At 48.4% G+C, this 12,178-nt stretch overlaps 1 protein-coding gene across 2 annotated transcripts in view; it reads left to right on the top strand.

Annotated features, from left to right (window-relative positions):
* The window catches only part of ACTR2 (actin related protein 2), a 29,275-nt gene extending 20,666 nt beyond the window's left edge, over positions 1-8,609 (top strand). For both annotated transcript variants that reach the window (XM_061550133.1, XM_061550131.1), the window contains 5 exons: positions 755-891; positions 2,293-2,442; positions 3,065-3,210; positions 5,633-5,765; positions 7,406-8,609. In XM_061550133.1, the coding sequence (XP_061406117.1) occupies positions 755-891; positions 2,293-2,442; positions 3,065-3,210; positions 5,633-5,765; positions 7,406-7,576 (737 nt within the window). In that variant the 3' untranslated portion in view covers positions 7,577-8,609. The remainder of the gene's footprint in view (positions 1-754; positions 892-2,292; positions 2,443-3,064; positions 3,211-5,632; positions 5,766-7,405) is intronic.
* Positions 8,610-12,178: the final 3,569 nt, after the last annotated feature.

Here is a 12,178-nt window from a genome sequence, read left to right as displayed (position 1 = left end):
ACACGCACACTATTTTTTCCCATTTCGCAGAGCCAGTGCAGCTCTTTGTGTTAGAAAGCGGTCCGCAGAAGGGGATGTCGTGGAACTACTTCTGAGATCCCTTCAAGTGACCACTGGTCCACACACTAGGGGGCAGCACTTCCCCCACCCACTCTGCAATGTTTGTAAAAAAGCAGCTTTAATCACAGACAGCTTCCTGGATGTGAACCCAGGTTTCTCAGCGGTGTGGTTTCCATCAAAATAACTTACTCGGTTTGATGTTGTTGACATTGGTCTTAAAAGCTTTGCGTTCTGTTAACTTTTTTTATTATATTGTACTATATATTATACACGACTATGTGCATATTTCCAAAGCACATTCTAATATCTGGGGTAATGTTTGCATGACCATGATAGCATTAAATTACTGGCAACCTATTGTGTGCATCATTTGTGTGGTGGAGGCTGTTATGAGCATGTGGTTGTGTGTGCATCTGTGCATGTGTGTCTGTGTGCATTTGTGTGTTTGGATAGGTGTGTGTATGTATCAATTCCCACCCACAGCCAACATCAATGACGAATAGCTGAACCAGTCCTGAGCCTCTCCTAGGTCGACTCAGCCTTAAAGAGTACCTGGTGCAGTGTGTAAACATCAGCACTAGGGAGATAAACACGACTAGGCGTGGTGCCGGCCTTAATTAAGTGCTCGCGAGCAGTGCTTGCCCTAATAGTCTGTTAGAAGCTACTATATACGGGGATCTTTGTGTTTGCACAGGCCTGCTGACGGGAGTGGTGGTGGACTCTGGCGATGGCGTCACACACATCTGCCCTGTGTACGAGGGCTTCTCTCTGCCCCATCTCACCCGCCGCCTGGACATTGCCGGACGTGACATCACCCGCTACCTCATCAAGGTAGGGGGGGGGGGCGAGTGGCGATATACACTCATCACTGAGGTGGCCCGCGAAGACCTTCATCCAGAAGTGGATTGAGAAAGGGTTGTAAGATACATTTTGTAATGACCTAACCAAATACATCTTTAATTATAATGTCTAATGAACAATGTACATCCCATTGTCAAGCCACCTGCTGGACAAAGGCCTCTACAAGCTGTGTCATTCATAGTGGATTTGTTTGACCATACTTCATCGTGCTGGTGAATGCGTGTCGGTCCATTGCGGTGCCTGTGACCGGTCCAGATATGACTCGCCACCGATGTTATTCATGGCCGGGAATCGAACTCGGGTTGCACGATTAGAAGCGCAAATTTGATCACCACTCTGCTACTGCGTCGCACAAATATGATTTTGCATGTTTATCCTGACAAAATCTTAAAGATTTTATTTTCACTCGTGTGTATTTTTAGTAACGTGAAATGATCATAATTTGTTTCTGCTGTGAAAAAAGTTTCTTGAGTGCGGAATTACCACACCCGGCGATCAAGATGTTTCTGTCATTTGACTCTCGTCGAAGTTCCCATTGCACTCAACATTATCCGTCCACGTCTTATCAAGTCTGTACGTGGCTATCACAGTCTCACAACAACTCTGCTTTTACTTTTGACTGCATATCACTTAAATGCATTATCAGTGTGTTTATTACATGTGTATAATGGCTGAACCCTTAACTAGCTGGGCCTGCTTATGATGAATTACAATAATCATTTAGCACATTTGGTATTCGCACCATTTATTATAGCGCAATGCTATCACGAAGTGATACAGTAGTCCCTCAGTTAACAGTGACATCGGTTAATGGGTTTTCGGTAAACATTTCGCCTCCCATAGGACCCCATGGTTTCGCCTTACGGTAACATTTTGATGAACGGTATGTGTTTACGTTAGGCACGCAAGCGTCAATTTCAGCCAATCCGAGTGCTCGTAAGTGGGGCTGAGCCATGCCCTCGGCCAATCAGAGACGCCCATTTATGAGCGTTTCGACCTCGACTGGCTTTGTTCGCATTGCGTTTTCTGTTTTGGCAGAAATGTAATTACTATATTCAATGACCAGTAGTTTTCTTGGAACGGATTCAAAACGTTAACCAAGTGATTTGCGGTGTAACTTTTCCAAATTTGGAGAATTTGGACCATTACGCCAGAACACGATGGCCGACTTTCCAATGATACCAGCGAATCATCATTGTTCACTGGTGCAATAGCACATTTATTACGCCCTGCATTAATAACTAGGGCAGCCTTGCCGGATTAAAACCTGCGGACCTCTGCGACGAGCGGCGAACGCGCTACCGCTTGGGCCTTGCTGATAATTCCCCCCCCCCCGTCCGTTGTCCGCACCGCTTGCCCCATCCGCCGTAGCTCCTGCTGCTGCGCGGGTACGCCTTCAACCACTCGGCAGACTTTGAGACGGTGCGCATGATGAAGGAGAAGCTCTGCTACGTGGGCTACAACATCGAGCAGGAGCAGAAGCTGGCGCTCGAGACGACGGTGCTCGTGGAGTCCTACACCGTACGTCTGTTGCACGCGCGCACCCCCGCACCGCAACGCCGAGTGTCCTCCGGCAAGAGGGCGTCGCGCCATCCCGAGCACTCATCGGGCTGAACTCCTCTGCTTAGCTTCCATGATGTGATGAGATCGTGTGTCATGGTTAGATCACAGGCTCCTCGTAATGGTAATAATAGTTATCAGTTTATACCTCCGGTTAAACCACTCTGTGTTGCGTTTTTAACTCTTTCCCCTTCCGAGATGGTTGCAAGTTGCAGGTTGGGGTGTCCTGTTCACCACTGAATCCCAGAACGCGCGAGCGGTTCAGCGTTCAATTTATTTAGAGAGGCGTAGCGCCGTTGTATTTTTAAGACATTGTACTCGCCACAGAGAACTGTAGCGACACGACCGCGCCCTGCGATAGCTGGTACCAAACTGTGCCACGCCCTCCCGCATGGCCTTGCGGTTGCCTCGGTATTGACAACGTTATTCTGTTTAATTTATTTATTCCGGTTCTGTTCCGATGTACGTCAATGGAATGGGAAAGCGTTAACGTTTCGTCTTTACGCCGAGCCTAACTCTTCACAATCATCCGTTCATTTATTATCAGCGTCATTATTATGACATGCGATCGTTTCTCCCGCAGCTGCCCGATGGACGCATCATCAAGGTGGGAGGGGAGCGCTTCGAGGCTCCCGAGGCCCTCTTCCAGCCCCACCTCATCGACGTGGAGAGCGTCGGCGTGGCCGAGCTGCTCTTCAACACCATTCAGGCGGCCGACATCGACACGCGGTGAGGCACCCCGCGCGGGGCCGCCGGCACCATCGTGCCGCCTGTGTCTGGAGGCCCACGGGGGGAGGTGTTATTGCGTCAGCCCTCGGCCTGACGACAGGCATCGGGCTTAAACTCCCGCCGCGCTGCCCGTCTTCGAGTTTTCCTCTTCGTTTCGGCGCGCGTTGCCCCCGCTTCCTTTAAAGTCGTCGAGCAGAAATGTTGTAATTTTCTCTCTCTTTTTCACCGCACCCTTCCTCATAGAACTCGCTTTTTCTTGCTTTCGCTTCTACGAATGCGCTTAATCCACGTGTTTTGTTCTATTTGAATTGTTGTAAGTCAACTTCTGCCAGCCCTGAGCCTGCTCTCTCAGGCTTCCTCATTGCACTTTCTCCACGGAGGTGGCTGCAATGTGTTCAGTAGTACAAACCCATTTCAAAAGTATGACGAATGGGAATAGATTCAACACTTTATGGCCAAAAAAAATCGGTGTTAAAATGTTCAAACACCAAATAGATACCTTTTGCAGTCTGCATTAACCACACGTACTTGTGGTAAAACAATCAAAAAAACATGCTCTGATAATTAATGTTTGCATTGTCTTTTAAAATGATTGGCCTACACAAGAGACAGCCTTCTTCATGGCCTAGTCTCATCAGTGTCAGACCAGAGAACGCCGAAAGGCGAACGGCACACATACAATGGTCCCAGAGATATATTTCAAAAGCTCTCGGGTTTTTAGGCTAGCTTTTTATGAAACGGATGACAGCAGTTTTCATACAGAGGGATGTCGGGGAGAAGCACATTTTTACCTGCGGACTTGGGTTTGTGGCAACTCAAGATGAGACGTCGTGCCATTGAAATTCTCCAAGGTGTGGAACACTTTCCTGCAAAATACACTCCACTCTGGCGCTTTACTTGTCACTGAATATTTGCCGGGTCGCTGGTAGACTGGAATTCGGTGGCGTGTAACTAACTCGTAGTTGGCCACAGCCGATTGGCACGGTTGGATACGGTACGGCGCGAAAAAAGTTCAACGTACGTGAGAGGAATGTTGATCGTGGTGTGCCGGTTGCTGAAATATTTTTCCGCCGGGTTACTGACCCACCCGGCTGACCCGGCTGAAATGTGGCCCTGACGCCCCCTCACCAGCACCGGCTCGCCCATGGCCAACCACGGCTTGTGCCGGTTCTGGGCGCTCGCTACGGTGCAACTTTGAAACTTCCTGTTGATGCGCTTGGTGGAACCTTACTGCCCTCCTCGATGGTTGAGAATGCATTGGCGGAGCGATCTGAGCAATGTAAACAGAAGCTACTGATAGTGGGGTCCCGTCCCGCCCCGCTCCTGTCCCATTGGAATTGCAAGAGCAGCAGGGCTGTTGTCCTTGCTGGTGCTGCTCATACGATTCATTTATTACTCTGCACCACGTGCCAGGCATGAGATGATCAAAATTTCCCGCTGCTAGACTCGTCACCACCGCACCTGTTAAAATAGGCCACGTCACCCCAATACTGCACTTCCCTCCACTGGCTCCCAATGCAATCCCAGGTCAATTCAACTGTCTTCAATATCCACTGTGGACTCTCCTCTGCCTACCTTTATTTCCCTTCTCATCTCACTCTCCTCCACTCCACACATTCACCCACCTCTCCCCTCTCATCTCACCACTCCCATCCATGCACTGACCTATCTCCCCTCTCGTGCCACTCTGCTCCCCTCCACGCTGTCTCCGGCAATCAAGGCTTTCCGTCACAGCTCCCAGTCAACCTTCGCTGGGTGGGAAGTCGCTCGCTCTCCTCTGCCACCCCCATTGTCTGGAACTCTCTTCCCCCAGCCCCATCTGTGCCGTCAACTCCCTGCCACTGTTCAAGTTTAGGCTCGAGACTTTTTATTTTATTTGTTCCTTCCGCCCTGCCTGTGACTGACCGACTGCCTCTTTCTGTAAACGCCCACTGTTTCTGTAAGGCATCTTGAGATGCGGTCACGTTGTATTGTGACAGATACTAAAGTAAAATTATAATCAGACTCAGAATCAGGATATTTATTTATACTGGAGGAATCCTATGAGCTATAAAGCTCTTTTTCACAGATGTCCAGTAGGGTTTTCACAGATGTCCAGTAGAGGCAGGTAAGAACATTACAACAACAAGTACAAAAACATAACTTTTTATTTTACCAGGTAAGGCCCATTGAATGACCCGGCCACAAATGATAGCACAACGAAAGTGGCTCATCACGTGAAAATGTACAGCAGCCAAATACTCTTAAACGCGTGTTTCTAAATGTGGAGGGAAAAACCAGAGGACCCGGAGGAAAATCTACGTGGAGAGAGAGAGACGCAAACTGCAAATATACAGCAGGTGTCAGGGTCGAACCCACGACCTCGTGTATATCGGGCGAGGTGGTTAACCCCACCCTGGTCCCCTCGCCTGTTGCTCTGCAGACCGGAGTTCTACAAGCACATCGTGCTGTCCGGGGGCTCCACCATGTACCCGGGGCTGCCGTCGCGGCTGGAGCGCGAGATCAAGCAACTGTACCTGGAGCGCGTGCTCAAGGGCGACGTGGACAAGCTCTCCGTAAGTTCCGACGGCGTCGAACGGCTCGCTCGCTCGCTCCTCTCGTCTCCCGAGTCGATGGCCTCGCGGGGTTTCACGGCAGAATGTTCTGGCAGTGCAGCGTTACGTTTCGACGGTTGTGGGTAAAACAAAAGCAGGACTACATTTTATTTTTACCGGGCGCAAGCCTCCCCACTAAGCTGCGTAGCTCTTTTTCAAAAGTGACCTGGCGATCACAAATGATGGCTCGACGAAGTGGCGGCTCATCGCCGCGTGGAAATTCATAGCGGCGAAATACTCTTAAAACACCGCACGACATTGATTCTAAATGTGGAGGGAAAAAAACGGAGGATCCGGAGAAAAATCCATGTGACCACGGGGAGACAGACACCGCACACTCCAAATATACAGCAGACGTCGGGGTCTGGACCGAACCCACGACCTCCTGTATACCAGGCGAGGGAGTTAACATCTCACCACCGCAGCGGTTGTATTACAGCCTCAAACAACAAGACATGTTGGATATGTGTACATTTAAAAACTGCCCATTGTTTGTTTAGAAGCAAATAAATAAATATACATGTGCATTGGGTATTTGCGACATTCTCGTAGAATATAAAGGCCACCGCAAAGGAAGGGGCTGTGCGGTTTTTATCCTTTGTAGCCTGGAGTTATATGACATTTGGGTGATAGTGGGGCTCAGAGTTCAGAGTGGCTAAGCTGGCAACGGTTAGCCAGTGTAAGAATCTGGACAGGGTTTGCAAGTCCAGAGGGGTTGATCGTCTCAGCTAGGTCACAAGAGGCTATGCACAAAAAAAACCATCATTTGAAAATTGGGTTAAATTTGTCAAAATTCCAGCTCTTGAGAATTAAGTGTGTCAATTTTGACCCACGCGTGACGATTTTACACTTGTGTATATTGTAGGCCTTAACCCGAGGAAGGGATCATTGTTGGGTCACATGATATGACACGCAGTCAAAGGTTTAGCGAGTTCAAATCCAGGTGGGTCCGGGTGACTCAGAGGTCAGTCAGAACGCTGAGCTGACACTACTAAGATTAAACCGGGTTCTTAAGTGGAGCGAGTTGGTGGTCTCAGCCCGAACACCAATGACTGCACGAAAAAGAACCCATTGCATTGTATTGGTCCTGCACTTAAATTGGATTAGTCGTGCATAAAATATTCTCAGTGGCAGAGTGAGTAGGAAGGTGCTGCCCTTCTACTCCATCTCAGAAGTAGCTCTGTGACATCCGCTTCCTTGGGCCGTTCATGAACACAGAGGGTTGTGTTGCTCTGCGAGGTATCCTTCATCTTGGCACAATGTCACCGATGGCCCAGTCAAAATAAAATTGGGGAACATCGGAAGACGTACTACTGCATTAGTTTGCGATTGTGACAGAGTGCTGCTTGTACAGCTCTCCAATGTGTTTTGCGAGTTGTACCGCGAGTCATTCGGCATGATGTTTAGACGTTTTGCTACCTGTGCTGAGGCAGCTTCTTCTCCTGAAGAAAAAGACACTGCCCCAGCGCATGTGGTGCGAAACACACGGTGAAACCTAAAAACGAGTCGTCGGCAAACTGTAAACCAATAAAATATTTACTTGAAAGATGTCTTCACACAGAGTACGTTCTCGGTTCCATCTCTTATGTGCGGCACCGCAGAAATTCAAGATCCGCATCGAGGACCCGCCGCGACGGAAGCACATGGTGTTCCTGGGCGGCGCGGTGCTTGCCGACATCATGAAGGACAAGGACAACTTCTGGATGACGAGGGAGGAGTACAACGAGAAGGGCACGCGGGTGCTCGAAAAGCTGGGGGTGGCCGTGCGATAAGGGGGAGCCGCGCCGACATTCCTGCTGCACCTCCAACGCCCGCCTGTCAAATGCCCCCCCCCCCGAATTTTGTATAATCAATTTACTAACATCGCTTAAACTTCTACTCCACCACTTAATTCTGCTTAACCGCATCGAACGCGAATCTGCCTCGACGTCTGACAAGAGAGGTTTTATGCCTTTCCACCCCCCCCAGGCCCTTCACCCCCCCCCCCCCATAATAAAAAAAAAAGGGTTTAAACGTACAACATCTGCATTGCATTTCATATCCAAATATTTTTGCAGGGTTTTGTGTTTTTTAGTTGCAGGTTGATTTCATTGGGCATGTAAAGCCCAATGATACATTCCATTTACAAAGGTACAACCACCGCTGTCACATTTTTATTTGCTTAACATTGGTGATTATTATTATTTTTGTGATATAAAATAAGATCTTTTTAAGGGATGACAACCGTTTGTGCTGTATATTTTGGGTTTCCTGACAATGCTGCAGGGAAGTGCGATCCATCAGAGCCCAGATCAGTTTTTGCTAAGTGTTCTGTACGCAACACACAAAACAAAGACAAAGATCCCCCGTATAGCCTGTAACAGACTGCTGGGGCAAGTGCTGTTAACGAGCACCTATGAAGGTCGGCACAGCACACGAGGGGGCGGGTGGCCAACACCACGCCCGGACGCCTTTGTCTCCCCAGTGGTGATATTTGCACACCACACCAGGTACTCAATTGAGGCTGAGTCGACCTAGGGGAGGCCCAGGACCGGTTCAGATGATCGTCACCGGTGTTGGCCGTGAGCGGAAATCGAACTCGGGGTGCCGGGTTCGTAGCACAGCGCGCTAACCGCTGCAGGGAAGTGCGATCCATCGGAGCCCAGATCAGTTTTGCTTTGTGTTCTGTGCGCAACTCACACATACACTCACACACACACACACAATCTCGTTATTGTTTGCCATTTCTTACCGTTTTTTGTATGGGTGAGAAAGACGATAAATGCAATGGAATGACAATAAAAAAAACTGTTTAAAAGATTACAAGCGGGTACTTTGTGGGAATTTTTAACAACGGGAATGATCGAACTTGTTATCTTATTGTGCTGACAGAACACGGCATTGAACTTTGACGCCTCTCTAAGTCGAAGCAATTGATGAACAATTACTCCGACCTTTGGAAATCTTGTCATTCTGAATCTCGTGACGTGGAAGTGAAGCCCGTTAGATGTGTGATGCGGTAACAAGTCAAACTTGGATTCATGCTTGAAGCAATGCAGAATACTTCCTTTCCAAGATCAGAAATCTACACTGCAAGCATTTTGTGCTCCCTTAAAATGTATTTTGCCTTGAGATGGCCGGGCAGCTCGGAGGTGAGAGAGCCGCGTCGGCACCGCCGAGATCATTAGAATCCAGGTTTTGACTGTCCACGATGAAACTGGTTTTCTTAGTGGCAGCGAGTTGGTGGAGAATTGGTGGTCTTAGATTTGGTCTCAGAGTTGGTGGTCTCGAGTTGGTCTCAGATTTGGTGGTCATTAATGACTGAACAAAAACCCCATCGCGTTCAATTTGGTTACGCACTTAAATTTGGTTAAATTCCATCTCTCAGAATCAAATATAGCAGGAAGGGAAGTGCCGTCCCCTACTGTGTGAACCAGTGTATGTAGGTATGTTTAACTTCTTTTGCACCGTACATAGCCAACTGTCAGGAACATCAGAGGCATCTCCTATTTGCTTCATTGGGCCCTTCTGAACCACGAAGGTGGGCTCATTGCTCTGCGAGACAAATGGATTATTTGTCTCGTGACGCGACGCTGATTGCACAATCGGGATAACATTCGGGGAATACATTATGCAAATTAAGCAAATCCCGCCTGTCCTGGGAGTTATTCTATCATGAAACTGAAGAGTGCCTGGCCAATCCATAAGAGGTTTTTGGGTTCGATCGCGTAAATATAAATATGTCGTTAAACCCGCCACCACCCGTCACAGCAAATTGGCAAGGTTTGTCGCGTAACCAAAAATGCCGATTCATTACGAACATATTGGTGTGTTGTGCAGTAAAGCCACAACACAACCGCTGTGTTATAGAGTAAAGCCACAACACAACCGCTGTGTTGTAGAGTAAAGCCACAACACACCGCTGTGTTGTGCAGTAAAGCCACAACACACTGCTGTGTTGTGGAGTAAAGCCACAACACAATCGCTGTGTTGTGCAGTAAACCCACAACACACCGCTTGTGTTGTGCAGTAAACCCACAACACACTGCTGTGTTGTGGAGTAAAGCCACAACACACCGCTGTGTTGTGCAGTAAAGCCACAACACACCCGGTGTGTTGTGCAGTAAACCCACAACACACCTGCTGTGTTGTGCAGTAAACCCACAACACACCGCTGTGTTGTGCAGTAAAGCCACAACACACCCGGTGTGTTGTGCAGTAAACCCACAACACACCGCTTGTGTTGTGCAGTAAACCCACAACACACTGCTGTGTTGTGGAGTAAAGCCACAACACACCCGGTGTGTTGTGCAGTAAACCCACAACACACTGCTGTGTTGTGCAGTAAAGCCACAACACACCCGGTGTGTTGTGCAGTAAACCCACAACACACCTGCTGTGTTGTGCAGTAAACCCACAACACACTGCTGTGTTGTGCAGTAAACCCACAACACACTGCTGTGTTGTGGAGTAAAGCCACAACACACCCGGTGTGTTGTGCAGTAAACCCACAACACACTGCTGTGTTGTGCAGTAAAGCCACAACACACCCGGTGTGTTGTGCAGTAAACCCACAACACACCTGCTGTGTTGTGCAGTAAACCCACAACACACCGCTGTGTTGTGCAGTAAAGCCACAACACACCCGGTGTGTTGTGCAGTAAACCCACAACACACCTGCTGTGTTGTGCAGTAAAGCCACAACACACCCGCTGTGTTGTGCAGTAAACCCACAACACACCTGCTGTGTTGTGCAGTAAAGCCACAACACACCCGGTGTGTTGTGCAGTAAACCCACAACACACCGCTTGTGTTGTGCAGTAAAGCCACAACACACCCGGTGTGTTGTGCAGTAAACCCACAACACACCGCTGTGTTGTGCAGTAAAGCCACAACACACCCGGTGTGTTGTGCAGTAAACCCACAACACACCGCTTGTGTTGTGCAGTAAACCCACAACACACTGCTGTGTTGTGGAGTAAAGCCACAACACACCCGGTGTGTTGTGGAGGTAACCCACAACATTTACAATTCGAGTGACGTTTCGCCAGCGAGTATACAACCGGCTTTATCAGGCGATGGCCAGAATTGTGAAGAAGCCCTCCTGTTTCGGTTTTAAATGAGAGCGTAAAGGTGATGTCATCACTTGAGCCAATCGGGTGCGAAGACGAGGTGGAGGTGTGGAGGTTAATGTCAAAAAATATGACTACATATTACGACACATTTACGCGATCTAACCAAAAAACATCTACTAATAATAAGGCCGTAATTATAATACATCCCCCCCAATATTCAAATATACTCAAAATGTCCCTCCCAATATAATGCTATAAAATATATATTGCTATGCTATGTAAATAAAAACAACAATTTGCTAAACCTTGGCCACAATATATGGACTAGTGTTAGTGAATTTTTAAAATATTTTAGGCAGGAAATAGTTTTAAAATTTAGATACTTTTTTGGGTTGGGACCCCCAGACGCCCTGGAAGATTTGGTCCCCCCCAATGTTGACTCCATGGCTACGGCCTTGATTCATCGTTACCTGGCCAAGTTGAGACGTCGAACCCGCTGGAGGTAACGGGACCGGCGGTGGCTCGGTGTCCTTGAAGTGTTCTTCTCAAGACCGCGCTGAGGGCCGTGAACCAACGAAACTTTATCCACTTTTTTTATTTGACCGGGTAAGGGCCCACTGAGCTATGTGGCGCATTTTTCAAGAAGCGACCTGGCCAGGGGCGGTTTCTTCATTAGGGTGATTGGGCGACGCACCACCAATGTCATTCAACCACAGAGTCACGCTAGCCGTCACTGTGCCTCTGGATATAGTCCAATCAGCGTCATGTCACGTTCTGTGGAGTACCGCCTCTTTTTGGGCGATTTCACTCCGGCTGAGAATCGCCCCGAGTGGCCCCATAGACTTACATTCAAAGATGTTTTTTTTCGACCGGGGGGCGCTGCAATGCATTCTCTATGGCTTCCGGGAGGGCTCGCCCTAACGTGCTTACGTCATCATGCGTAAGCACGTTTCATCCAACAATATAATTTGTCGCCACCTAGTGGAATCTTTAATAAAAGAAACTTGAGTGGATTGTATTCATAGTGAGAATAGAAACAAATAAGATGTATTGTAAGAGTCACTTTATTTTTCATTAATATTAAAGAAGTGAAGTTGCCTTTACATGCTTAAGCTGTTAATTTATCCATTGCATGGGTGGACCTTATCCTTATCAATCATCCAGACATTTGCCCCCCCTGAGAGATTTTGCAGGAGCCGCCACTGGACCTGGCCACAAAAAAAAGTGGCTAATCACGTGGACGTTTCGAGCACAGCGAAATACTCTCGACGCGTGTTTCTAAATGTGGAGGGGGAAATTGGGGAGGACCCGGAGAAAAAT

Source organism: Lethenteron reissneri, chromosome 11, assembly GCF_015708825.2.
Source record: "Lethenteron reissneri isolate LAM-NWPU_2019-01 chromosome 11, ASM1570882v1, whole genome shotgun sequence".
NCBI lineage: Eukaryota > Metazoa > Chordata > Hyperoartia > Petromyzontiformes > Petromyzontidae > Lethenteron > Lethenteron reissneri.
This window is presented reverse-complemented; position numbering and strand designations above follow the sequence as displayed.